This window comes from Heterocephalus glaber, unplaced genomic scaffold (assembly GCF_053883595.1).
Source record: "Heterocephalus glaber isolate CG9 unplaced genomic scaffold, H.glaber_assembly_v1.0 deba00001460, whole genome shotgun sequence".
Taxonomy (NCBI): Eukaryota; Metazoa; Chordata; class Mammalia; order Rodentia; family Bathyergidae; genus Heterocephalus; species Heterocephalus glaber.
The window spans coordinates 4,664,357-4,690,859 of NW_028258307.1; the positions used below are offsets into that span (position 1 = coordinate 4,664,357).

At 51.0% G+C, this 26,503-nt stretch overlaps 2 protein-coding genes across 10 annotated transcripts in view; one reads left to right on the plus strand and one right to left on the minus strand.

The window, feature by feature from the left end:
- Dpysl2 (dihydropyrimidinase like 2) overlaps positions 1–7,311 on the minus strand; it is a 119,599-nt gene extending 112,288 nt beyond the window's left edge. Inside the window, exon 1 of the mRNA XM_004848375.4 lies at positions 6,823–7,311. Coding sequence (XP_004848432.1) covers positions 6,823–7,176 — 354 coding nt within the window. The 5' untranslated portion in view covers positions 7,177–7,311. The remainder of the gene's footprint in view (positions 1–6,822) is intronic.
- A 200-nt stretch (positions 7,312–7,511) lies between these two features.
- The window catches only part of Pnma2 (PNMA family member 2), a 35,407-nt gene continuing 16,415 nt past the window's right edge, over positions 7,512–26,503 (plus strand). For 4 of the 9 annotated variants that reach the window (XR_002396337.2, XR_015453363.1, XR_015453362.1 and 1 more), the window contains exons 1-3: positions 7,512–7,605; positions 7,978–8,067; positions 15,108–15,209. Coding sequence is in view for 3 of the 9 variants with exons in the window: in XM_004848372.4 (XP_004848429.1) it covers positions 11,206–12,300 (1,095 nt within the window). In the remaining 6 variants the exon portion in view is untranslated. Of the gene's footprint in view, positions 7,677–7,977; positions 8,068–10,831; positions 14,768–15,107; positions 15,210–15,531; positions 16,598–26,503 lie in introns of those variants that run through there. The other 5 variants (XR_002396338.2, XR_002396336.2, XM_004848372.4 and 2 more) reach the window with 5 other exon arrangements.

Below are 26,503 nucleotides of genomic sequence, written 5' to 3' on the forward strand. Positions count from 1 at the left end.
AAAGCAACAGTCTTCATAAATGATTTCAAGGGGCACCCTGAAGAAAAGCAAAAATAAAGAGTAGGTGCTTGGAGCTTTGTTTTGCAATAGTTAACCCTTTGGAGATAAAATAAGAAGAAATAGTACAGATAATACAGAAAGCAACTCAATATATCACCGTGACCATAGTAGTAGGCACATAGCCCTGGATTCAAATTCTGCCTCTCCCATTTCATTAGCAAGTTGCCTTGCAAGTATATTTTACCTTCAGATATATAGATATATAGAAATGTATTATTTTTACTGTGCTAGGAGTTGAACCCAGGGCTTTGCACATGCTAGGAAGTAAGTGCTATCTACACCCATACCACCCTGAACATGTCTTAAATATACGACCCTCTTACCTCAGCCTCCTGAGTGGCTGGGATAACTAACAGGCATGTGCCACCATATCCAGCTCCTTCAGATATTTCTTTTGCAAAATAAGAACAAAAGTAGCACCTACCTAATAGAGTCAATTAAATATTAATACAATGAAAGCACTCAGCACAGAGCTTCCCCCATAGAAAAATATCAAGTCCAGTGGATTCAAAATACTCTGTCTATGAAACTAAATTGTATTTTAGGTCAATCCCTCATCCCAAGCCACGGAACTGAGCCACAGAGGGATGAGTTGGAAGAAAGAGGGGTCTGGGCTAGGAACCCTCAGTTCAAATCCTAGTTCACACGCTAAACAGTCAAACCTTAGGAATTACGTCAGTAAACATCGCCAAATCTCAGTTCCTTATTTACAGAAAGGGAACAGTGCCTACACCAAAGGGTGCTGGGGCGAGGTTTCAAGCTAATGTGTCCTGCACACCCTCCAGCGTAGACTCTAGCACGGGAAGCATGTCTTACACTTAACTGACGCCACAGAGCAGCAAGGGTTTCTGGGCCTGAGGACATCCCATCCTCATCACCTGAGGGGCCCATGGGAGGAGGAAGCAGTTTTCTGAGCGGCACTTTCCTAACTTCTAGATCCGAGCAACTCAGTGGTCCTCTGGTCGCTTTCCAGCTCCGCTGTTCAAGGGTCTGTATATCTAAATGCATGATCAATTCAGGCTTCCCTTCCCTTCTAGCAATGGACTTAGAAGAATACGGTACCTGGCTGCCCTGTACCAGGGCTGGAAAACTGCGCTGCCCTAATGTCCAAGGCACAGAGCCAGGAGTTGGTGATCTATGGAATGTTCAAAGGGTCAGGACCAAATGTCACTGGTGGCGGCCCAGTGACAATCCTCCTCTTCCTCTTGAACTGCAATGGGAGTGGTGGCCGAAGCTCGGTAGCTGGTGGGAGTTTTCCTCCACCCAGGTCCAGCACAAGGCTGGAGAGCCCCATCCCATCCCAGACATAATTCTTCCTGCTTCTCCCATAATGAATCAATTGCAAACCTATTAACTGAACAACATTGTAGGGGGAGGTACTGGGGATTGAACCCAAGCCTTTGTACTGAATTACATTCTCAGTCTCTTTTTTTCCCCTTAATTTTGAGACAGAGTCTCAGTCAACTGCTAAGTTGCCCAGGCTGAATTCGAACTTATGATCCTCCTACCTTGGCCTCCCAGAGTTCTGGGATTATAGGCATGTGCCACGACACACTAGGCTGAGCAAGTTTTTAAAGTCATCAACGACTTGTTATAATTTAAATAATTATAGAAATATTATTTAGCCTTTTAAAAAAAGACCCAGGCATGGCGGTCCATGTCTGTAATCCCAGCTACTCAGGAGGCTAAGGCAGGAGGACCACAAGGTCAAGGCCAGCCTGAGCAACTCTGAGACTCTGTCTCAAAACAAAAAAATTGAAGGGCTGGGGACACAGTTTTGTCATAAAATGCCTCTGGGTTCCATCCCCATACCAATCAAAAGAGAGGAAAAGATAAATTAATTAATTCTGTAATGCTACAATGTGGATAAAATTAGAGGGCATTATGCCAAATGAAGTGAGCCAAAATACTGCATGCCTCCACATACACAGGACCTTGAGTAGTCAGACCCATAGGGATGGGAAGAGGGCTGCTGACTGCCCGGGTTTGGGGAAGCGCACGTGGGGAGCGGGTGTCTAACGGGTACCAAGTTTCAGTTTTGCGAGATGGGAAAGCTCTGGAGACTGCATAACAATGTGAACACGCAACACAGGTCAGCTGTTCACTTAAAAATGGTCAGGATGGCAGATTTTATGTAATGTGTATTGTACAATTAAAAGTTTTTTCCACTTTAACCAATTAGATAAGTAGTTCAATAACTGAGGAATTAGGACCAACCAGTAAGTATGTATTATCATTTCTCCCCCTCTACAACATCACTCTTCTCTGATTCCTTCCATAGGAACTCCAAGGGGTCCCAGAATTTTGGAATTCTGAACACACAAATGCTCACCACCTCTTTTGAACCAATATGGCCTCCAAAGTATCAAGGGATTACCATTGTTCTAGGCTTCCAGCCAAATCTCCATCACACATCTCACTAACTAGACATCCACTTTGTTTCACAGACTCTTCTCAAACAAGACTCTCCGGAACAACCTGCATATTGGTTATTTACAGAAGGGGTTGATGCCTTTTAATCACTGGTATTTCTCTGTAGCTAAGAATAACACAAGGAAGATATTTTGAATGGGACAAGGGTGAACACTGGGGACGAGAATGATTTTAGAACATGTTGTCTTTCAGAGCAAGAGAGATCTAGGAGGAGCACCTCAAAGAGGTGGGGGGGGATGGCATTGAATGGTATGGGGATGCAGGGCTGGAAGAAAATCAACATGGGGACAGGGGATGGAGACACAGAATGGAAAGGATATTAGGAAGCACTTTGCAGACTTAGCAACTGTCATCCATTTTGTGCTGCTATCACCGAATCCCTGAGACTAGGTAACATGCAGTATAATGAACAGAAATTTATTTGGCTCATGGCTCTGGAACCTGGGAAGTTTAAGATCAAGGGGCCATGTGTTTTGCTACAAGACTTAGTGGAAGGCATCCCACGGTGCGAGAAAACTCATGGCCTTGAGCCATCTCCGATCATGCGTGAGGGTGCAGCTCTTACTAAGACTCCATTCCCTATACCACCGCATTGGGCATGGTTTCCAAACTATGTTGCAGGGGACACATTCAAACCATAGCTCACCGGCACCTGCCCCAGAGAAGAGCACCACCTCCCGGTCACCCTACCCTGCACAGCTTGTTTGCTGCGAGAAGTACCCGGAAGTCCTCTTGGGGAGCATCATTCCATATCCCACTGGGCTGCTGACTCAGCCAAAACTATGCCTAGTGTGGAAGGGGGGGAACTCCTCTGAGGCATACAAGCCTGAGGACCCCTGGGCACTGGCAAGGAAAAGCAGACCACCTTCTATGGTCTGGATGTCGAATGTCCCCAGAGGTTCATACGTAAAGGCTTGGTGCTCAGGGTGACGGCACTGGGATGTTCTATGGACCTTTAAGGTGGGGGGGGCTCAGGGGAGGTGCCTGGGTCATTATGGATGTGCGCCCCAAAGGGATTGTGGGATCCTGGTCTCTCTGTTCTCTCCGCTTCCTAGTTCAAGATGCAATTGGTGCCCCTCTCTCTCTCCCTCTCTCTCTCTCTCCCTGCCTCTCATACTTTCTCACTGTGACGTGCTACCAATACCAGAGGTCCAAACCCATAGAGCTGCCTGATCTTCAGCCTGAATTGACAGAACCGTGAGCTGACGCAAACCTCTCTTTACTTCATAAGCATCCCATCTCAGGTATTTTCCTACAGTGATAGCAGCCTGACTGATACACCAATAGAGCTGCCCATCTGCTCTCTACTCCAAGGGGCTCAGAGTCCTTCACAGGTAGTAATCAATATAACCTCGCTGTAGCCCAAGGTGGACTCCTGCAAGGACACATGGAAAGAAAGGGTTACGAGAGAGGTTTCCTCATTCACAGCTGCTAAAATGGCTCTTTTCCTTCACCAAAACCTGGCAACCCAGATTAAACTTTTCTGGTGCACGTGGATTCCTCTGAATGCATCCACTCAACCTCTCTCATCTCACATGAGCCACATGGTTAAGGAATCTGCTTCTCCCTCCCCAAATCCTTGCTAGAGGAACAGCAGGACCTCAGTGTGACAGCTGAGCAAAGCCACTCTGACCATACCCTAGCAGCAGCTGCAAAGTGAGGCTCAGGGGAGGAGAGAAGGCACGAGCCAGGGCCCCAGAGAGCAGCCTAGTCCACCTCTTTGTGCCAGGGCTTCTGAGGGACCTGCATCTGAAGGATGCTGGTGGCCATCTTGCTCATTAGCTGAAAACTATGCATTGACCACTCAATTCAGTCAAAACGGTGGACCCAGAGTTGGGGATTTATTTAGCTCAGTGGTTCTGCCACCTGCCTCAAAAGTGCAAGGTCCCAAGTTTGATCCCTGGTTCAAAAAAAAAAAAAAATGGTGGACCCAACTGTGCTTTTGGAAATCACCATTGTTATATACAATTCACACAAGCACGCCTTTCCCCTCTTATATAGACAAGAAAAACTCAGACATTCTATGCACCAATCGAGGTAAATGATCCTAATCATGAATGGCCAGGTCCCATATGTGCACCCCTCATGCAATTATGCTGGATTGAACATCCAGAGTCAGGAAGGGCTGCAGAAAGGCCAAAGCACCCTCTGTTACTAATAACCAGACAAGCGCAGCCAACATAGGTTTGCTAAAGCTAAAACTACTTTGGTTTCTGGTTGGGCATTTTTCTCTTCCAATCTCTCATTCCATGTGCCCTAGAGTTACAATTTAGAGTTTCTTTTTTTTTTCTTTAGATTTTTTAATTAATTAAGCTTATTGGTACATTTTAGATATACATAATGGTCACATTCATCATAGGAAATCTGTACCAGTACATGATGTACCTTGATTATTTTTTCTATTCAATTTAGAGTATTCAAACAAGCAGCTATGATGATCAAACAGCTAAGCTTCAAAATGGACAAGAAAATAGACGTTTTGCAGCTTAGTGAAATGACACCTCTCCAATTCCAGTTTTAATTCACCTCCATCATTATAGGGCAACCTCTCTCAACTCCTGTCCCCGATCTGCCGCTCTCGATATGCTCTCTTCCTATGCTCCAGGTGTTTTCTGCTCCCCGCAGGACATTACCTACACCTCCTGCCTTACATGAGGCTGTTCACAGGGCCATGCTGCTCTCCAATCTTGGCCCTCACTCTACTTCACGCCCAGCTTCATCATGAGGTACATGCTGAAGTAGAAACCTACTTCAACTATCTGACTGCTTGGAACAAAGCAAGTTTTTTGGGTTAAGATTCTTCCAGTTACCTCATAACTAAATAAAAATATGAATAAGTATATATGAATATAAAATACAATAAATCAGGATGGAACAGGGGATTCAAATGAAGTGATTAGTTGCATCACCTTTTGCAAATGGCAGCAAATGGCTATTTTTCCTATAATTGGTCCCATGAAAGTGAAAATCTACAAAACTGTGCCATATTGGTGAACAGTAACATTGTGCCCCAGCCATTACAACACATAATTGATCTCTGATGCGTTCACGGTGTGTATACACCCTGGATGGTAATAAAAACTGGTGGGATTCCACAGTGAATATGTGCAGACCACCCCAAACTCCCCTAGAAACCCTTTAATGTGAGGCCTCTTGAACTTTTCATGACTAACCTTCCCCCTGCCCTGGAAGGCAAGGCACACAACAGGTATGCAATGCATCACCATTCATTGATTGATTTTTCATCTTCACCATGGGTGTGGGAGAGAAACAGCCGACAAGGGTTAAAACATTATGCACTGCAAATGATCAGTTGAGAAATGAAGGCAGTGAAAAAACACGGCACAAGTACAAAGGTCACCCTGGTATGGAAAAAATTACGTGTGAGAAGGCTGACTGCTGCACTTAAATGCACACTGTTCATATTTTCCAGACAACGTTAGACATTTTTTAAGGTCACGGTTAACCAAAGTAGCCTTCTTTGTCTCTTCATTAACACAATATAAGGGGTTTAGTCTTCCCATGTGGGGCGGTTTTTTTCCCTTTTTCTTTTCTTTTCTTCCCCCTACCCCTTCGAATAATATCCACTTTGCCCCCACCCCCAAAGTGTCTCCCCACAGGACGGGAGGAGCGCTCCGGGAAGCCCTTGCAGAGCTGCTTAGCGCAACTTTATTCTCCACATGGTCTATTTAGGCGACTTGGTTCCCTCGGGTGACTCCATGGCCTCCCTCGCTCTTCCACGCCTGGAACACTAGTGGCGGCGGCTGGTGCGATTCTCCAAGGCGGCCGGGAGGCGCTGGCCTTGGTCCTGACCTCCGAGCTCAGGATGCGAGCGCGGACAGCACCCGCGGAGGCGGGACGGCGAGCGGCCGCGGGAGCCCCAGCCCCTCCCGACCCCCGGGGAGCCCGCGGGCCTTCCCGCAACCCCTCCGCTACGCGCCCCGGGCTGCATCAGAAAAGGGTGGGGCACCAGCCACAGCTGCAATCCGAAGCCGCCCCGGAGGAGGATTTAAGAAGAAAGGACGCGCGGTCCTCTCAAGCCCCAAGCGCGACGCTCCCAGCCGGGGATCAGCCTGTCCTTTCCACCCACCCCCAGCTCTCAGGCCGGGGAGTCGCGGGCAGCCTTTGTGGGCGCACGGCCGCCCACCGTGAGGCTCGCCGCACCCTGCGCGAGAGGGGCGGGCGGGGAGGGCGCGTGCAGATGCGGAGCCGCGTCCCGGGCGGGGCCTGCGGGCGGACACGCGGGTGCTCGACTCTCCGCGAGGGGCAAGGCGTGAAGGGGGCGACCCCGCGCCCCGGCCCCGGCGTCCACCCTTGCCCCATACCGACCTGGTCGTGGATGTTCTGCAGGGCTTCCTTGCCCGAGGCCCGCCGGATCTCCACCTTCCGGCTGGATTCAACAGATGGCTCCCCGCCGGCCCGCCGGCCCTGCCGGGAGAAGGGCGGCTGCGGGTCGGGGCCCAGGTGGGCGACGTCCCGCTGCTGAGCCACCACCTGCCCCGAGCCCCGGCCCACTGACAGCGAGTCGAAATCGATGGTCTTGTTCTCCGAGGACCCTTCCACTGGGCAGAACATGCCACAGAATTTCTGCCGGGGCTTGGGGCTGCCCGAGCCCAGGTTTTTGAAAAAGGCAGGGACCTCTTCGTCCTCTGCTGCCTTCCCGGATGGCTTCCTCTCGGCCATGGCGCGGAAGCTCGGGGACGGTCCTTGGCGTGCGTCCGTCCTTCGGTCCTCCCGCGGGCCCCCGAGGCTCCCTGTCCCCGAGCACAAACCCCTCGCTGCCGCCGCGCCGCCCCTCAAGGTGCACAGGAAGGAAGCGGGGCTGGCGATCGGCGGCCCACCCTGGCGGTCCCTCCCCCTGACCCCGCTCTCTCCCCTCCCGCCCACGCCCCCCGCGGCCGACGCGCGAGCTGGGCGAGCGGCAAAGTTGGGTCTGCTAGCGCGGTCGCTGCGGCAGCGGGAGCCGGGAGGGGCGCGGCGGGGCGGGGCGGGGCCGGCGGGGCGGGGCGGGGCGAAGCGCCGGGGGAGGGGAGCCGCGCTCCGGAAGTGAAGCGGAGACCACCGGCTGGTGGATGCGCGGCGCTGGGCGGGCTGTCCCCCGGCGGCGCCCGGGTGAGCACGCGCGGGGAGCGGGGTGCGGACCTCTTCGCCTGCGCGGTGGGCCGGGGACGGGGGCGCACGAGGTGCGAGCTGCTGGCTGGGCAAAGGGTCGGGCTTCGGGACACCCGGCCCGGGGATGGTTGCGGGCGGCGCGGACCAGCAGGCTCATCCGCGGGGCACCCAAGCTGCATTCCAGCCGCGCACCTGCCGGGCCCGGGGAGCAGGGTGGACCCCGAGGGTCCTCGGCGGGTGCAGCCCTGGTTGGGGGGCGGGGAGAGAGGCCGAGGGGCGTGGGGCTCGGAGGGGTCACAGAGGGACGTAGGCCTCGGGTGTGCCCGACCGCCTAGGAGAGAAAGGGCGAACATCTTCTGTATTATTCCCCAGGTCTCCGTGCGACAAGCTGCACCGCTGCCCCAGGAAGGGTCCGCGAGTGTCATGATTTGGCGTGTTCCCCGCCACCACCAACAGAAAAAGGTGAGGGTGTAAGCAGCTCGAAGCCCACTCCCTGAACCTTCAGGCTCCGCAAGACGCCTGGCACCCCGCCCCGCTGCGCACTGCGCCAGAGCCCCGGGGATTCGGGGGTGGCCGGATGCCGCTGGCGGGGTTCTGAGGGCTGTGTGTGGCGAGTTGCCTCGGGCCACGCCGGGTAGGGTGCGTGGGGACTTGGCGTCCAGGGCTTGGGGTCGCTGAGCCGGTCGGTAGCTCCTGAGGGGCATTTTGATCTGTGTAGGGAACACATTTCTGCCGCCCTCCATTGCTCTTGTCCAGCTCCACATCCAGTCCGCTAACAGCCCCAGCCTCGGGCCCATGGCGCCCCGCCTCTCTTCCCACCGGGGCCGAAAGCTGCAGAAACTATGCCTGTTTTTTGGCAGGAGGTCCGTGCGGGCTCAGTAACTCGTCTGGCTTTGGCCCTAGAGGGGCAAGGCATGGCCAGGAGCTCGCGGATGGCAGTGTGACCAAGAGTCCAGTCCCCTGGTCACCTAGCGCCCAGGGAGAAGTAAAGGCGAGGGCCCACCGCCCTCCCAGTTTTGAGAGAGAGCTTTGAGTGAGGGTTAAATGTGGAAGACTCCAGACCCAGGTGGAAGATGAGCTCCCCTGAGGAGGGCCGAATCCACCTCCGGCAGGGCTGAGAAGCCGGACAGGCGCCTGCGACCGCAGAGCGCGCGTCACCTTATTTCCTGACCCAGAGGCCAATGGAGACACATGCTTCCCGGCGCCTTTCCATGTAGGAAAGAGGTCAGGGCGCTGCCCAAGCTCAAGGTTCTAGCTAACCCAGGGGACAAGGGAGAGGCTCCTCCAGCCCCAAGCCTGGTGCTATGGGCCCCTTCGTGTGAGAAAATACAAAGTTCTTACCTACAGTTGTCCATACCCACATACCTCTGTCTGCGGTCCTGCTGTGCATCAAGGCTCTCTTCCCCTGTCCTACTGGAGGCCCCACGGAGGTGGGCTCACCTCTGGGTGACAGAACTCTCCGAAGGTAGCTGTGGGAGGTGTTTCTTCCTCCAGCTTCAATGCCTTTTTATCTCAGTTTCTTCTACTCTAATGGGGCCGAGACCACCCGGAGGGCCCCCTGGAAAAGTCAGCCGCAGCCCCACATCCTCTGGACCTCCCAGGAGGGCTTGGGAGCTGCTGTGTGACTCTGGACTCCATTGGACAGATGCAGATTTTCAGGCCGAGGGGGAAACAGTTGTAGCCCACACCACACTCACTAGGAGGTACAGTCAGTCATGCACGAATAACAACGTTTCCGGTCGCCAAGAGGAGGCACAGCTAGACCACTTCTCTAAGATCCCCTCCTCCCTGATGGCGCCCTGGTCCTGCGCATGCACAGTACGTGATGATTCACAGTGCCCGGATTGCCGGCTGAGAGGCCCGGAAGGCCTCCCCATGGCCTGCTGACCATCACTGTTCAGGGACTCTTCTTCTCGCTCCATGATACCCGTGCTCCTGCCTTTTGCGGCTTTTGTTTTGTTTTTTGTTTTGTTTTTCTCAAATCCATTGAAGTTCAGTGGCTAAGAAGGTGCTGTATCAGCAACTTTACATCCATGGCCAAGGAAATGACCTGCTGAGCACTTGTAAAGACGCAACATGGGGGATTCACTCATGATTCCAAACTTGACTTATTTGGCCCTGTGATGTCTTTTTAAAAGAAAAGTTGTATGTATTTGTGGTTCGAGGGCCTTTGAGCTAAGCTATATCCCCACTCCTTTTTATATTTTTATATTGAGACAAGGCCTCATTGAGTCACTACATTGACCAGGCTTGGCTCAAACTTGCAGTCCTCCTGCCCCAGTCTCATAGAGTACTGCGATTACCTGTGAGCACCACCACATCCAGCCCTATTTTTCTAATTGTTACACCTATATTAAGTTATTTCTAAATGTCTTAATGACTCACCATTGATTTGTGTGTGCGTGTGTAAAGAGTATATCCAGAGGCACTTTGTCACTGAGCTACACTTTCAGCCCTTTTTTATTTTTTATTTTGAGACAGAGTCTCACTAAATTTTCCGGGCTGGCCCTGAAGTTTGTATCCTGCCTCAACCTGCAGAGCAGCAGGATTACCAGCATGTATCACAATTGATTTTTTATTTCTTTTCTCTTCCTTTTTTTTTTTTTGAGGCAGGGTCTCACTGTGTAGTTCAGGCTGCTCTCAAACTCATGGCAGTCCTCCTGCTTCAGCCTTCCAATGCTGGGATAATGGGTGTGCATCAGCACATCTGGCCACCACAGTTTATTTTTAAATCAAAGAAATGAAACAACTCAATCTTTCTTAGTAGAAATAATTAAACTGTGAAGGATTGTTAGGTTTTTCATCCTTCTTTACTGGGTTGTCATATTTTGTAGTACACACATTAATCTTCATCCCTGAATGTTAGGAATGAAATTATGTTATCCTTGCTTGTGTGACAGGGCAGCTTGGCTTGACTGAGGCTCAGACTCATACACACTTAGTGGAAGGTGAGTGATGTCTTCCTGTGCTAGACGCTCATATCTAAGCTCCTTGACTCCCTCAGAACATTCTGGAACACATAAACAGGCATCTGGCTACATCTGATTTCATGAACAAATGACAGGGAGACAAGATTGCAAGGGGTCTCCAGGGGAAAGAAGTCATGGTCAGCAGAGAAGGGGCCTGAGAGAGGGGGTGCCAGAGCCCATGGTGCACCCTGAGGTCCATCCCAAACTAGAGCAGGGGCCCGGGAGGGCTGTGGTGAAACTGACCATTGTTTCTCCAGGAGCCCAGCTGCCCTGCTGAAAGACTTCTCTCCAGGATCAGAATGGAGGGCATCTCGCAGACCAGGAGATGTGGGGTGGCTGGCCGTTGGAGAAGGGTCCCCACCACGTGGCTGCCGTGGACTGTGGACCCACGGGCAGTGGCACTGTGACAACTGAGCCAAGTCCCACCACCCACCGAGGGGCCTGAGGAGTCGAGAAGTGCTGAGCGGCTGGCACTGGGCAAGGACAGGTTATTGGGCCAGAAGACTCTGAGAAGACTGCCATGCAGGGACCTGTGCTCGGGGGTTAGGGTGTAGAAGCTCCCCCAAGACGTGGTCCCTGCTAGCCGTGTGTCTCCGTGCCCCAGCGTGACAGCCTCACTCTGTCTGGGACCATGGCAGTGGCATTGCTGGAGGACTGGTGCAGGGTCATGGGTGTGGATGCTCAGAAGTCGCTGATGGTGACAGGCATCCCGGTGGACTGTGGGGAGGGCGAGACCCAGGCCATCCTGCAGGAGGCCTTGAAGTGCGTGGGCCGGTACAGACTGCTTGGGAAGATCGTCCGGAAGCAGGAGAACGCCAGCACCGTCTTGCTAGAGCTCCTGGAAGACCCTGATGTCTCGGGCATCCCCAGCGAGGTGCAGGGAAAGGGGGGTGTCTGGAAAGTGATCTTCAAGACCCCTAACCAGGATGCCAAATTTCTCGAAAGACTGAACCTCTTTCTAGAAAAAGAGGGCCAGACAGTCTCGGGGATGTTCCGAGCCCTTGGGCATGAGGGAGTGTCTCCAGCTGCTGTCCCCTGCATCTCGCCAGAGCTCTTAGCCCATTTGTTGGGACAGGCAATGTCACATGCCCCTCAGCCCCTGCTGCCCATGAGGTACCGGAAGCTGAGAGTCTTCTCGGGGAGCGCCACACCCACCCCAGAGGATGAGCCCTTTGAGCTCTGGTTGGAACAGGCCACTGAGATAGTCAAAGAATGGCCTGTCACGGAGGCCGAAAAGAAGAGGTGGCTGATGGAGAGCCTGCGGGGCCCCGCCCTGGACCTCATGCACATAGTCCAGGCCGACAACCCGGCCATCGGCGTGGAGGAGTGTCTGGAGGCCTTCAGACAGGTGTTCGGGAGCATGGAGAGCCGCAGGTCCTCCCAGGTGAGGTACCTGAAGACCTGCCAGGAGGAAGGGGAGAAGGTCTCGGCCTATGTGCTTCGGGTGGAAACCCTGCTCCGGAGAGCCGTGGAGAAGCGGGCGATCCCCAGGAACATCTCAGACCAGGTCCGCCTGGAGCAGGTCATGGCTGGGGCCAGCCTCAGCGATGTCCTCTGGTGTCGCCTCAGGAAGCTGAAGGACCAGGAGCGACCGCCCAGCTTCCTGGAGCTGATGAAGGTGATACGGGAAGAAGAGGAGGAAGAGGTCTCCTTTGAAAATGAGAATATCAGGGAGCCGCAGAAAGGTGGTGCCTGTGGGCGCTGGGATAATGGGAGAGAGGACTGAGGCGGGCTGGGAGTGGCCTCCTCCAGCCAGCGGGCTGAGGACCTTCACTGGATTAGGCTAAGACCTTTACGGTCTTTTTTGTTTCCTTTAATGTACAAGATTGAAATGAAGGCATTTGAGCCAAATCTTGCTTTTTTTTTTTTTCCTAAGAAAAAAATATACCTGGAGTTTCTTAAACCCTAAGTAGGTTGTTAATAAATAAAAGATTAAATTCTAAATGTTAGATAGAAGGGGCTGGGTATTTAGCTCAGTGGTTCCGCTGCCTGCCTCGCAAGCATAAGGACCAGAGTTCGATCCCCGATACCAAAAAAAAAAAATGTTAGGAAGCCTAAAGAAATCTGAAACACCTGTATTTCTGGTCCCTTTTAAATAAATAGACCAAAATGTACTCATACAACAGAAGGGAAAATAGAAAAAAATAGCTTTTCTGATGAGTTTGAAAAATGAAGTGGCTTGGCCTGCCACGTGGGTTTACGGGTCTCAAATGAGCAAATTCCTGCTGAGCCCTGAGCACATGGGACATGATACAAAAAGTTAGAGAGCTCCGACCACCGTGGACAGCTAAATTGTGAACCTGCAGGGTAGGCAGGCTTGTAGGGAGCTTCTGGCCAAGGTGAGAAGCTGGCCTGGGCACCGTAAGTGTAGGGAGGGCGTGGACAGGTAGGTGAGTAAGACACCACCTCCTCCAGGTTTCCTCCTCCTCTCACCTGGGAAGTGTTCCTCCACCTTTCTGCTAGGTGTCGTGTAGATCAGGGCTCCCCAAGTCCCAGGAACCTGCGGGGAGCTTGGCTACACAGCAGGAGGCAAAGGGCCAGCAAGGGAGTGAAGCTTTGTCTGTATAACAGCTCCCCACCACTGGGGTCACCCCCTGAGCTCTGCCTCCTGCCAGGTGAGCAGCAGCAGTGGATTCGCATGGGAGCTCAAGCCCTACTGTGAAGCACATGTGGGGGATCTGGCTTGTATGTTCCTTCAGATCATCCCCTAACCATGCACACCACCCCTGCCCCAGTCTGTGGGGCTCTGATGGCACCTGGTGGCTCTGAAGATAACAGGTGAGGTGGCCCCATCCCCACTGTCAGAAGGCCTGAGGCCCAGAGATGGCCTCCAAGAAAGGGTGTACATCGGAGAACAGCAGCACACGCAGGGCACCTGTGCACGTAGCCATCAGACTGGTCTGGTTAGAGATGAAGGTTTTGAGTGGCAACAGTGCAAAGAGGAGAGAACCTCACAAGTACTGAGGGTCTGCATCGTGTAAAGAATTTCTCACAGTGTCATTGGATGTGTGCAGCATCTGTCCTCTTGCTTGCATTCTTTTATTTTTGCTCATTATGAAGAGAAAGACACTGAAGCTCAGATGGGTTCAGTGGTCTCCTCAACACCAAAACATCATGTGGCACAGCCTAGACAAGCCCAGGACTCTGACTCAGGTTCATCCTCCACCGTCTTAGTAGCTTTCAGGTTGCGTTCTCAAAGTTTTGCAGAGATTTTTCAGCAGTCCCATCTTCAAAATGTGCTTTACACCCTTTCAATATCTAACGACAGATAGGCTCAAATATGTTGATGAACCAGTGTTAACACTCAGCCTTTACCGGCAGGCTTGCTTTTGTTTCCAGATTGACCCACTTTGTGTAGACCTCGAAAAAAGCTTTCCTGCTGGTCTCCGTGACCCTATCCAAACTTCCTTTAATTGCCCATAGATTTGAGAGCTATAGCATGTCAAGAGTTTAAATCGGGGCCCTGCATGCTAAGTAAGTGTGTAGGACAGCACAAATGAGCACCATCGAGTTACATGCTAGGCAAAGCTCTGATACAGCTGATGTACAGTCTTGTGGTAGATTTGTGATACTATAAACAAATTGCCTCGCTTCTGTAACCCTCAGTCTCCACATCTGAAAATGGGGTGGGGAGAGCACAGCGTGGTTGTTAGGATCAGATGGCATAATAACCCTCCAAGAACTTGGCTGAGGTCTGGAACTTAGAAGAGAGGCGACACTTGGAGGCTCTTGGGGTTTTCGTGACGTTTATTGTCAGTTTAATGCATGCTCTCCTTGTTGTTCCAGTTGTGAAGGAACAAGTGAAGATGTTATCTTCTGGCCCAGTTGTGATCCCTTTGCATTAGAAAGCATTGCAGCCTTTTGTATTTGTAATAAGTATTCCAGCAGCTGTCGACAGTTGTTAGTGACTTGACTCTGAAATAACATTCTCTCTGAGTGTAGGTTCGTTTAAGGAAGAATGCCGTGAGATTATAAGAAAAGCATTTTAAATAAGGTATCATTTGTGATCATTTGCCTTTCTAGAGAATATTTCTCAATAGCGTTTAACCAGAGTGATGTGGTTGTCATCCATTGTACCCTGATTTCATATGCTTTTGTGTTCATGAAAATTACCTCATTATTGTCATTCATTGACATTCTACAAAGTCAAATGTTACCATTGTGAAGTTATAAAATAAATCCATGCTAATAAAATCCTGAGTTCTTTTTTCTTATTTCTATGTTGTAGTCTGTATTGGCTGTTTGAAGAAGGAGTTTCACTACTCAAAAGTATTCTGGGAGACGCTTCTAGAAAATCAGGCAATGGGCCAGGGATTTAGCTCAGTGGTTCCGCTGCCTGCCTCGCAAGCACAAGGACCTGAGTTCGATCCCCGGTACCAAAAAAAAAGAAGAAAGAAAATCAGGCTAAAACCAAAAGGTCTTGAACTCCTCTAGGCAAGAAAACCTGAAAGGCTGAAATAATGCTTAGGCTGTGTCCCCAGGGACTGGAGAGAGCTTAGCCCACCCTCATCGATTGCCCTTTTAAATACACAGGGACAGATGGAAGCCACCTCCTCTGAGACCTCCAGCTCACTTCCTTAGGAAAATGACTGTCCAGACAAATTCCCCAGCCGCCACAGATGAAATGACTTACAGGTAGGATCTTCTCTTCCTGGGCTGAAGTCAGCTTTCCTTATGTTGATGTACAGGGGAAAATTTCCTCTTCCCTTTGAGCATCTTGAAATTACTTCCCCCCTTGTCTAAAATGCAAAGGGGAGCAGTCCTCACTGGGCCATACACGTGGCAGACCAGTCCATTAAAGACGAGGGTCTGGAGGTACCCAGCCTATCTTACCTCCTGGTCACAGGCACAACCCTCCTAGGAGGTGGGTCTCATCCTATACTTGGGTCTCTGGTCCTGACCCTTGAAGACAGCTCTCAAAGAATGACACAGCTCTGCCAAAATTGCTTTTCACTAGGGGTCTCTGGTGCAAATTACAGACCAGGCCTTCAGCCTCCTGCCTCTTCAGGCCTCAGGCATCACCAGATGTCTACACTGGCACCAGCCATCCTGCCCAGCTTCATGTCCTGCTCTCTGCCCGAGTGAAATGCAAAGCTGGCAGCAAGCCTCAGCTTTACTCCTGCTTCCTCGCCATGCTGCACCTCCACCATTTCTTCTGGACATTCCATAACATCCTAGACAAATCAGCTGAGGTCACTAGAGTTGACTGAGTATCCCACCACCGTTTCCTTAACTGCCTTCCTCCCAGCACTCTGCAGCCCTTGTGACCCCCACATAGGAAGCTGCCTGGCCCCCCACCACGGGAGAGATTGGAAGGCAGCATAATACTGTTTCTCCTGGCTCACCACCATCATGTTTCCGCCTCAGATACATTCGCTTCTTCCTGGTGGTATGCACCACTCTGCCCCACGCCCCCAGGCACAGTGCACTGAGTGGTCCTGATGAGGCTGAACAGTGACAGTGGCCCAGTGCAAGGACAGAGTAAGCCCACACAGAGAAGGGTCCTGAATGGGGATCTGAGATGAATATTGTCAAGTGGTTCTAGGTTTTATGTGCCACCAGCAGAATCTTTCAGTGGTCTAATTGCCTAGGATCAGGGCAGATGTCTCTCCCACCTACCGTCTGTCTGTGAGCCAGGAATCCTCGAGTTTATCCAAGGAAAATTTGTGCTCATTGAAATGCTGTCTTAAAGTGGGAGAGCACTCCCAGGATGGCCTTCTAAGAAGCCAGCCCCCCCCCGACTGGATCAGGGCAGGGAGTCGTCCTAGTCCTGACCCCTGTGACCCCACTCCCTCCTGTGCCCAAGTGCTCCTTGTCATTCCAGATGGATTCTTGAGCTAAGAGACATATGTTGTCTATACTTCCATGGTTGGACTGACTACATAACCCTGAAATTGTAAATGTGAGGTTGTTGAGTGTCTGGATTTTGTTATTTTCTTTTAATGAGTGTTGAAGTTAGTTTGGGTGGGCAAATAAATTACTTGTGAAACAGCTTGAAACTTTGAGGCTTGTTTTTTGTTTTTTGTTTTGTTTTTGGTACCGGGGATCGAACTCGGGTCCTTCCACTTGCAAGGCAGGCAGCGGAACCACTGAGCTAAATCCCCACCCCGAGGCTTGTTTTTTAAGCTCTGTCAGAGAGCACCAAATAGGACTGATTTAGCCCTACCTCTGACCCTTCTGGAGTCTTTACACAATGATTCAAGTGCTTTTTCAAACAAGTTTCTCTGGCTCATTATAACTCAGATGTCACCGAGCCCTCTGTTTTCAGAGGAGGATACTCCTCTGTGATTTCTTTGCCTGGTGATGCCGTGGTTTATCTTACCAGGCACGACTGCTTGGAGACACTTGATTCTTTCCAAAGAATCCAGTAGCCGCTATGCTGATGTCAGGAGCTAGTTTTCCACACAGCTCCCTCCTGTCCTGTATTCTGCCTGGTGAGTGCAGCCACCTTGACCTCCCTGTTCCTCAGGGAAACCCCTGGCTCTGCTTGGCTGCCTCCTCCTGCTCAGTAGCTGGGAAAGTGTCCCCAGGCACCAAGCAAGGGCACTTACTCCTTTCTATCAGGATCACTGCACTGCCTGTTTTGCCCATATATTTTGTCTAATTTATTCATGTTTTCAACAGAAAGGAAAGTTTGGTCCTAGATAGTCCATTCCATCATGCACAAGGGTGGAAATCCACTTTCCTGGATGGAAGGGATAAAAAGATAGCACCTTAAAGGCTGGTAGAAAGAACCTCGGAGAGGAAGAGTGGAATACAACAAGAAAAAGGAGAGGCAAGGCTCACAGGCTCCAGAGAGCAGTGTTCCGAGCACAGGTGGCCTTTGGCAGGAAGGCGGCCTCTTCCCCGAGTGAGGGGGAGAGGAAGACTGGGACCTCTTCTAGGAGACAGAGCTCTTGGGGTGGATGAGCACTCAGCAAAAGGCCAGAAGTGTCTTAAAAGCCATCTAGTCTGCAGCCTCGCTCTGTGCTCAAGGAATTTCAGCCACAGCATTTGTGACTTAACGGAGCTCACAGCTTCCCCACCTGGCAAAGGCTGCACTCCTGTTTCCGCCCCTTCGGTTTTCTTCCTAACCAGAAGCCCTATCAAGGATGCTCTTTAGATTCCTTTTCCTCCCTCCTGCTGGACTCGAGATCCTCCTTGCTCGTATCTGTGCACCAAGCAGAAAGAAGGAGACTTCAGTGAGGCTGGAAGATGAGAGCAACTTCATGATGGGCAAATAAAGAAGAGAAGGGAGCTGGAGGTGTGGCTCAGCAGGAGGGTGTGTGCTTAGCATGCCTCAGGCTCTGGGTTCCATCCCCAGCACCAAAAGTAAAGGCAGGGAACTTGGGGAGGGGTAGAAGGACATTGTGAGTCTGGTGTCACAGCATGAGCAGAATGGCAAACTGCACATTTCTCACAGGAAACTGGCACTGCTGAAGCAAAAGGTTAAGTCTGAGAGTGTGGAAATTGAGGGAACAGATTGTGGAGGGCTTTGAATGCAAAGGGAAGGAATTAATTTTTTCTTTTATTTATTCATTAATTCATTTCTAAAAATGTATTAGATGCTTACAATGAGCAGACTTTTCTTGAAACTGTAGACCCTGGGAACCACTGATACTTTTAATCAAAGGCCTGAAGAGGTGAAAGAGGTAAATACCTGTAAGTGTACTAGGTGACACCATGTCCTTTGAACATAATAAGTGCATTCACACTCGCATATCGTCCCTAAAGGGATATACTTAACTATGTTCTCCTGGTGGGCGTCTGTACACAGTTCCTTGTGTGTTGGTTTTCTGAGTGGCAGAGCAGAAAGCCCCCCCAACCAAGATTTAGGAGACCTTGTGTTCTGTCTTGTTTTTGCCTCTGTGTGACTCAGGGAAGTCACTTCCCCTTTTTATGCTTTTATCTCCCCCTCTACAAAAGAATGTTAAGAACAAGCCAGGCATGGTGGCACTTGCCTAGCATGTGCAAAGCCTTGAGTCCCATCCTAACCATGGGGGGAAAAAGGAGCAAAAGACAAGCAAATCCTCTTTTAGCTTTAAGTCCTGAAGCTTCCTAAATCTTGGCAAGAATATGATGCATTAATTTATTCAGAAACATTTACTCAGCACCCTCCTAATGTTGGGACACAAAGAGAACCAAGATAACATCTCAATCTCAGGGAATCCCATTGTGGGATGGCACATACATTAAAAATATGGCAAAGGTGGGTGGGTAGAGGAAGTAAAAACACATCTGCTGATGTCTCCTGGGCCTCACTAGGGGCATCACTCGGACCTGTCTTTGCCTCCTGTTAAGGTTTAGCTCAAGAATGTTCCTCCAAAGTCTCATTGTTTGTAAGATGGCTGGATCATGGAGATGGCCCTGGTTGGAGGCAGGGGTCATTGGAAGGGTGTGTTCTTGTCCCTGGCTCCTCCCCTCTCTCTTTGCCTCTTGGTCACCATAATATAAACAGCTTTCCTCTGCCATGGAACTAGCCCTGATGCCATGGAACTAGCAACCATGGACTGAACCCACTGGAAACTGTGAGCCAAATAAAACTCTCCTCCTTTAAGTTGTGAATGTTAGATATTTTGTCCTAGTGAAGAGAAAGTGACTAAGACACCTTTTGCTAAAAACAGTGGATGGATGGCTATTCAGAACAGACCCGAGGATGTGTCACACGGGCATCACAGGTCAGTAGGCAAGGGCTGTGGGCCTGTTCAGCACTGTGGGTGGTACCACCATCCTGGGACAGGACTGGGAGGCAAGGTGGCTGCAGGCTGCCTGTCCAAGCCTTGGTCTGACCAGCGGCCCCTCTGTGGCCAGGGAGAGGCTGTATTAGTTAGCCCGAGCCACCATGACAGCATGCTGCATGCTGAGGGCCTCCACAGCAGAGATCTCTTTCCCTGCAGATCTGGAGGCTGGAAATATCTAAGGTCAAGGAAAATGTCAGCAGAGTTCTTTACTCCAGAGGCCCCTTGTCCTGCCTTGCCCTGCTGTAGATAGAATTTTGTGTCCCTCCCCAGATTCCTGTGTTGAAACCCTCACCCCTGCTGGATTGGGACTGGGAAGTGGGGCCTTGGAAGGTGACCAGGTCACGAGGGAGGAGCCTTGGGACTGGCATTCACCCCCTTACCAAAGAGACCCCCATAGAGCTCTCTTGGCTCTCCCATCTGAGGATACTGCAAGAAGGTGCCATCTATGCACCTGAAAACCAGTCCTTAGCAAATGCTGAGTCCACCACCACGTGTGCCTTGGACTTCCCAGCCTGCGAGAGTTTGAGAAATAAATTTGCACATAAACCATCTGGTTGATGGTGTTTTGTTACGGCAGCTGGGCTCAGACAGCTGCCTCCTGCCTCTGTCCTCACTTGGTCTTTGCTGTGTGCACGTGAAGCCTCAGTGTGTCTGTCCTGATCTCTTCTTATAAGGATACAAGTTGGATCAGGGCCACCCTCAGGGCCTCACCTTACTGCAGTCATCTCTTCAAAGGCCTTGTCTCCAAGTAGCATCACTCCCTGTGGTGCTGGAGGTGAAGGCTTCAACAGAGGGGCCAGGGAGATACAATTCAAGTCACAGCAGAAAACTAGCCTGGGCTCCCACTGTCCCTTTCTCAGTGGGGACGAGAACAAGGGGTAGGCGCAGGGCCAGTTCCTCTGTGATGAGAAAACCCAGACCAAGAAGAGAAAGTCTGCAGCTTTGGGACAGGTGCCGCTGTACAATGTGTGAACATGGCCCTGTGCCAAAATTAGAGCGCTCTGCACTTTGGCGGCACTCTAAATAGTGCCTGTTGATGCTGCTGTCAGCTTTTTGCAGACTTCCGTTTGGTGTATCTTAACCCCTTAGTGAGCAGCCCTGAGGAGAGGGACCTTGAGCGCTGTCCCCTGGGCCAGAGAGATGACCCCCAGCCCACTCCCAGGCACTCCATCCAGCTTCTCGTCTCAATGTCCTCTCCTTCTCTCATCTTGTCTCATTTTTAGGGCTGGCCATTCCTCCCAAGAAGAGAAAGGTGGGGGTCTGGTGCACTGCACAAGAAATTATTGCAAAGCCTGTTGCCATGGGAACCAGTTGTCAGCCGCTTTTCTATGAGGGAGGTGTCAAGAGTGGGCCCGTGGGATTCGCTAAGCACTGCTTGGCTTTTGTCTTCAATTTGTGACAAGGACAATGAGTGATTGGAGAGGGGGTGGAGAGGAAAGCAGTCATCTGTCAGAAACGCAAGGTGTGGCCTGTGCTGACAGAGCCTTTCAGCCACTGCTCAGGGGCCCCATGGGGACATGCTGGGGACAGCATGGGGGCCGTGAGAAGCCACTCAGGCTGAATGCAGAGTGTTCCAAGGCTCCTCCTCTGTGCTCTGTGGCATGGCCAGCTCTGTCAGGATGGTAGCGCAGACATTATCTGCAGCTTTGGAGATCTAACCACTGTGCTGAGGAGGTGGGACCCGGACACACCGAGCACAGGAAGTGACACACACCAAAGCAACACTGACAAGAGCTCCTGCCACACAGGTGCCTGCTGCACATGCCAGGCGGCCAGCCAGGGTGCAGACTGGCAATCCCGCACAAGACCCCAGCCACCAGGGGCTGTTTCCTTTTTTTGTTTTGTTTTAAGCACTGGGGATTGAGCCCAGGGCCTTCTTACTGAGCTACATCCCCAGACCATTTTTCATGTTTTGTTTTGAGGCAGGGTCTCACTAAATTGCTGAGGCTGGGTTCAAACTTGCAATCCTTCTGCCTCAGCCTCCAAGAGTGGTAGAATTACAGGCATGGGTCACTATCTGGAGCTGTTTACTTTTGTTTAGGGGCTGAGGCTAGCCTGGCAGATGCAGATGCACTGCTCAAAACAACCCCTTCCTTGGGCCAGGGATTTAGCTCAGTGGTTTCGCTTCCTGCTTCACAAGTGCAACGATCCCCAGTAACAAAAAAAAACAAACAAAAAAAACCCTTCCTTAAAAAAACATTGGCCAAGGATTAATAGCCAGCATATATAAGGAACTCAAACAACTCAATAGAAATAAAAAATAACAATTTGAAAAATGGGCAGCCAAGTGAGGTGGTGCACACCCATATTCCCAGCATGCAGGAGCCTGAGGTAGAAGGATTATGAGTTCAAAGCCACATAGTAAAGTCAGCCTGGATGATATAGCAACCTTGCATGAGAAAGTGACAGCAACAAAATGGGCAAAGGATCTGGATAGGCATTCCTTGAAAGAAGATCTAACAAATACATGAAAAAAAATTTAACATCACTAATTATCAGAAAATACAAGTTAAAACCACAATGAGCTATTGCCTCACACCTGTTAGCATAGCTACTATTGAAAACATAAAAGATAAATATTGGTGAGAATGTTAGAAAAAGGTGTCTTAGTTACTTTTCTCATTGGTGAGACAAAAAACCTGACACTCACGAGTTAAAGGAGGAAAGGTTTATTTCAGCTCACAGTTTGTAGAGGTTTCAGTTTGCTGGCTCCAAGTCAGGGCAGCATAGCAGAGGGATGCTTTAGAGGAGAAACAGTCCATTGCATGGTAGGCAGGAGGCAGGGAAGCAGCAGCAGCCTCCTCTTTTTCTGCCCCTTTGTATTCCATCCAGGCTACAACCCTATTAATTGGTTTGACCCACACCCAGGGTGTGGCTTCCACTATCCACATCCACCCTTAATCCCAGTATCACACACCCTAGATCCAGCCACCTTCCAGAAGTACCACTGATGAGTGCATGAGTGCAGGAAACCAGCTTGAAACCGAAATGAGTGGGCTTTAGATATTACTGATTTGGCTCATTGGCTATTGATTAAGATTATGAGTCACTCCAGGGCCTAAGTGTGATTTGCTAATTGGCCTTTCTCCTTATGTACAGAGATAAACTTCCCTATGCCAATGGTCACAACTGAGGTCTTAATGATTGGTGAGGTTGTGACGTCTCTAATAGCAAGGAAACACTGCAGCTGAGGAATCATGACTCTGTGCAGCCATTCTCCAAGATTAAATATTAGCTAAGATAATGCAGGTGGCTCCTTAGCTATGACCTGGAAGATAGCACAGGTGCCCTGTTAACTGAGACCTGTCCTTCACAAGTATACATAGTTACTCCCTGTTACAGCCTGGCTCATTAGTGCATTAGTTCTGCTATTCCCTACATCTGCCTTCACACCCCTTTGCTATGTTGTATAACCATAAGTACTGACTAATCCAGAGCCCATCATCCTAGCCATGACAGAGCTAAGATCAGGGAGTCTTTACCCAGGAGAGAGCTAAAGATCAATTCCTGGCTTCCCAGGTAATACACTATCATTTGTTATTCTCTGTTTTTTGTTCTTTGTATATTATTCTTTCATCCCCTGCAGTCCCCTCAGCAGGTGACCAGCCATCTCCTGGTGACTGGTCAGGCTATCAACCAAAACACATGAGGCTCTGTGGGGTCATCTGGACACAAGCCATAACAAAAGAGAACCCTTGAACATTGTTGGTGGGAATATAAATTGATACAGCAACTATTATGTAAAACAGTATGGAGGTTCCTCAAAAAAATAAATAAAAATAGAACTACCAGACCAGGGAGGTAGCTCAGTAGTAGAGCACTTACCTGGCATGCATGAGCCTTTCGTTCAATCTGTAGCACCACATGAAAAAGAAAATAGGAATACCTATCCAGCAATTCTACCCCTGGGTATATAACCCAAAGGAAGGGAAATCAGAATGTCCATATGACGGGAAAAGCTAGAAGTCAGAAAAAGCTAGAAGTGCCAGATTCAGGGAATAGGGTTGATGAGGACCATAATCTTTTTATGAGCCTGAATTTCTGTTGGATAAAACTTGGCAGCAGCATCGCCATATTTTTGGCCACATCCTAAAGACACAAAAGATCTACCATTGGCAATCAGGAGACCCAAGGAGAGCGATGGAACAGTTTGAGTTGAATGTGAGGCCCTTAGAGCCAGGGAACTAATGCTGTAAATCCCTGTCTGAGGGCAAGAGATGATGAGAGATTTCCCAGCTCCAGCAGCACAAGAAAAAATAGAGGGGTAAATTCCTCCTTCCTCTACCTGTTGTTCTGTTCACCCCAAAGCACCCTGGACAGTGCCCACCCGGGGGAAGGCCCTCTACTGCCGTCCACTCACAGAGACACCAGCCTCCTCTGGAAACAGCCTCACAGACACACACAGAAGGAATGGGAGATTGGGGATCCCGTGGCCCAGACAAGGGGGCACATGAATGCATGACACACCAAATCATCCATCTGGTAGAAGGTCCACTAGAAGGGTGGGTTTCCAAGGTAGCCTTGGGCTCCAGGGAGCACCCGACCACAGGCAGCAAATACTTGGCAACACAAGGAAAGGGGATGGGAATGTAAGAAGTGAGTGAGAAGGAGACTGAAACTTAACTCTTCCCTTGCCTCAAAACATGGAGCTAGGAACCTTGTGGATATTGTTTCATTTAGCCCTCACAATAGGCCTGTAAGACACAGTATTCCCACATTATTTCGAGGACACCAGGATTCAGGGGCCACCCAAGGAGCAAGTGACAGAAGGAATAGTTTTGTGCCCAGACCCTTGATTCAAAACTCATGGTGCTGCCTTCTGATACCAAAACATCAGCAGAGTCAGCTGACAACGGGCCCTGGTGGGTCCCATCCGTAGCAGTTGGTCCTGGAAGAGAAAGGTGGTTCTCCTCTAACAACAGTGCTCAAGTACTCGGCGTCACAGGGAGGAAGGGAAGGGCTGGCGACAAGAACACCTGAGCAAGTGAATGGGACGTAGCCGGCTGAGGTCCTCCTGCCTGAGGTCTGGATCTGCCTGTCGCTTGCCATTGGGCCCACTGTGTCTTCCTTGTGAGGCTGGAGTGCCTTGTATGTCCCTGCTGTCCCCATCCGGTGGTACAGGGCCTGGGCAGAGTAGGGGTCGTACACTGTGGCAGTGGACTGAATGAATAAATGAGCCCCTTGCTGGGGAGCACCCTGCTCCCACTCCCAGGTACAGGTGAGGTGCCAGACCGAAGCCAGTGTCCCCCAACAGGGCCCCTGGCAGCCCCACTCCAGGTTCGAGGGATGCGACTCTCACATACACGTATGCACATGCACACTTGGCTTAGTAAATAAACACAAATGACTTTTAATATACATATTAAAGACTGCACGGACCGAATTTTTCATTTCGGCTGCTTTTCGTATGGAGGGTGGTTGTACACAGCAGTCAGAGAAGGTAAAGGGAGGGTTCTGAACTTCTGAGAAACATCGGATACATTGTTTATCCAAGGCCACCGAGAGGGAGGGATCCGGCATCCTCCTTGCGAGATGTTTCCATAGAAACCATGTGTGTGCTGTGCATATGGAAGGGCAGTTTCCAGCACTATCAGCCAGCCCAGAGACAATGTGGAGCCTGAAGGAGGAGGCTGCAGACAAAGCATGGTGGGGGTGGGGGACAGCAGAGCAGCTGCTGCTCTACAGCCAGAAAGACCCGCTCCCCCTCCGTCCTCCTCTCCTTCCTACACCTCTGCCTGCTCCATGCTTGCTGATCTCCCGCAGACCCAAGGCGCCAACCCCTCCATGACCTTGAGCACCAACCTCCCCTGGCCTGAGGGACAAGATCAGAAGGGCGTCAGTGCTCATTGCACCTCCACCCCCACCCTGTCGTCTCAGAAGAGGAAAGGAGACCAGGCTGAGGGCGGAGGAGGAACTTTCCACCGAGCCAAGGTGTCTGATCCATTCTGCAGCGTGGACAGTGGTGACCGGGCTTAGCCTGGAAGGAGACAGATCTGCAGCCGCTTCCCCGCACAGGGAGATGGTGCTGCTTCCCCAAGTCGCCCTCCTCCCGCTTCTCAGCCGCTGGTCAGTCCTTTAGGCAGGAGCCTGTGGAGTTGACCTCTTTGCTTCCAAAGTCAGCTCCAGATCCATTTCCATACCACCTACTACTCCTGTGGCCTGGGGGCATTGTGAGACCTCTCTGAGCCTCTGCTGCCTCACCTGTCAGTTGATGATAATAAAACCTGCTGCATTCTACAAGAGGTTCCTGGAGAGGTTCCTAGCACTGTGCCAGGCATGAAGAGTTTTCAGCCAATGGCCAAGCCCTCTGTCTTTCCATTCACCCACTTCCGGTCTGTCGGGAAGCTGGCATTTCTTCACCTGAAGTCCTCTCAACATATCTCTCCTCCTCTCCCTTCTCTGTCTCTGCTCGCATGGAACACAGTCAAGCACAAGTTAGAATCTGTTGGGAGGAGCAGGGGTAACTTGGAATCACAACGCAAGCCCAGCGGGGGCCTCATCAGGACAGGAAGCAGGAACGGGAGGTCGGGAGGTGAAGAAGGGCTACACCCTTCACCCTGCTGGGACCACATGGTCTCTTGTCTTCCTGCTCCTCAGCCTACCTGTCCCTCACTGCACGTCGGCTTGCTCACCTCCCCACACAGGAAGCCACGGTCACTGTGCGGTGTCTCCACCACCCCTTCTGCATTAGGGGTTCTCAGAGAAGGGGCTGTGGAGTGGGGGCCACCCAAAGGGCCCTTCAGTTCAGTCCTCCCCTCATCCTTGATGGATTTGTTCCCAAATTTGGGGCTGATGCTTCTGCAGTCCAGATGCTCTCCTATCACACATCCTGTCCTGGATGAGACCAGCTCCCAGCTCCTGGGAGAAACGGAATCCCCTCTGGCCATCATCTGGCCATATGATCCCTGTCTGAAAGAGGCAGACCCAGTTCAGGAGCATCCCTCCCACCACGCATGGAGCGGAGTTAGGAATTCACACCTTACAAGGGGGAAGAGCCCAGCTTTCCCTGAGCTCCAAGGAAGTGGTGACCCTGTAGAACACGAGCAGCTCTCCAGACAGAGCTGTGTGCAGGGAGAAAGAAACACCTCTCCGTTGTCCTGGATCTTTTCCCAGAAAGTCCAAGCCGTACTCCATGGCAGAGCTGAATGGGCTTCCTCTGCTTGAGTCATCCACATTTCCGAGCCATGTCTCATCTGTATTACTTTGTCA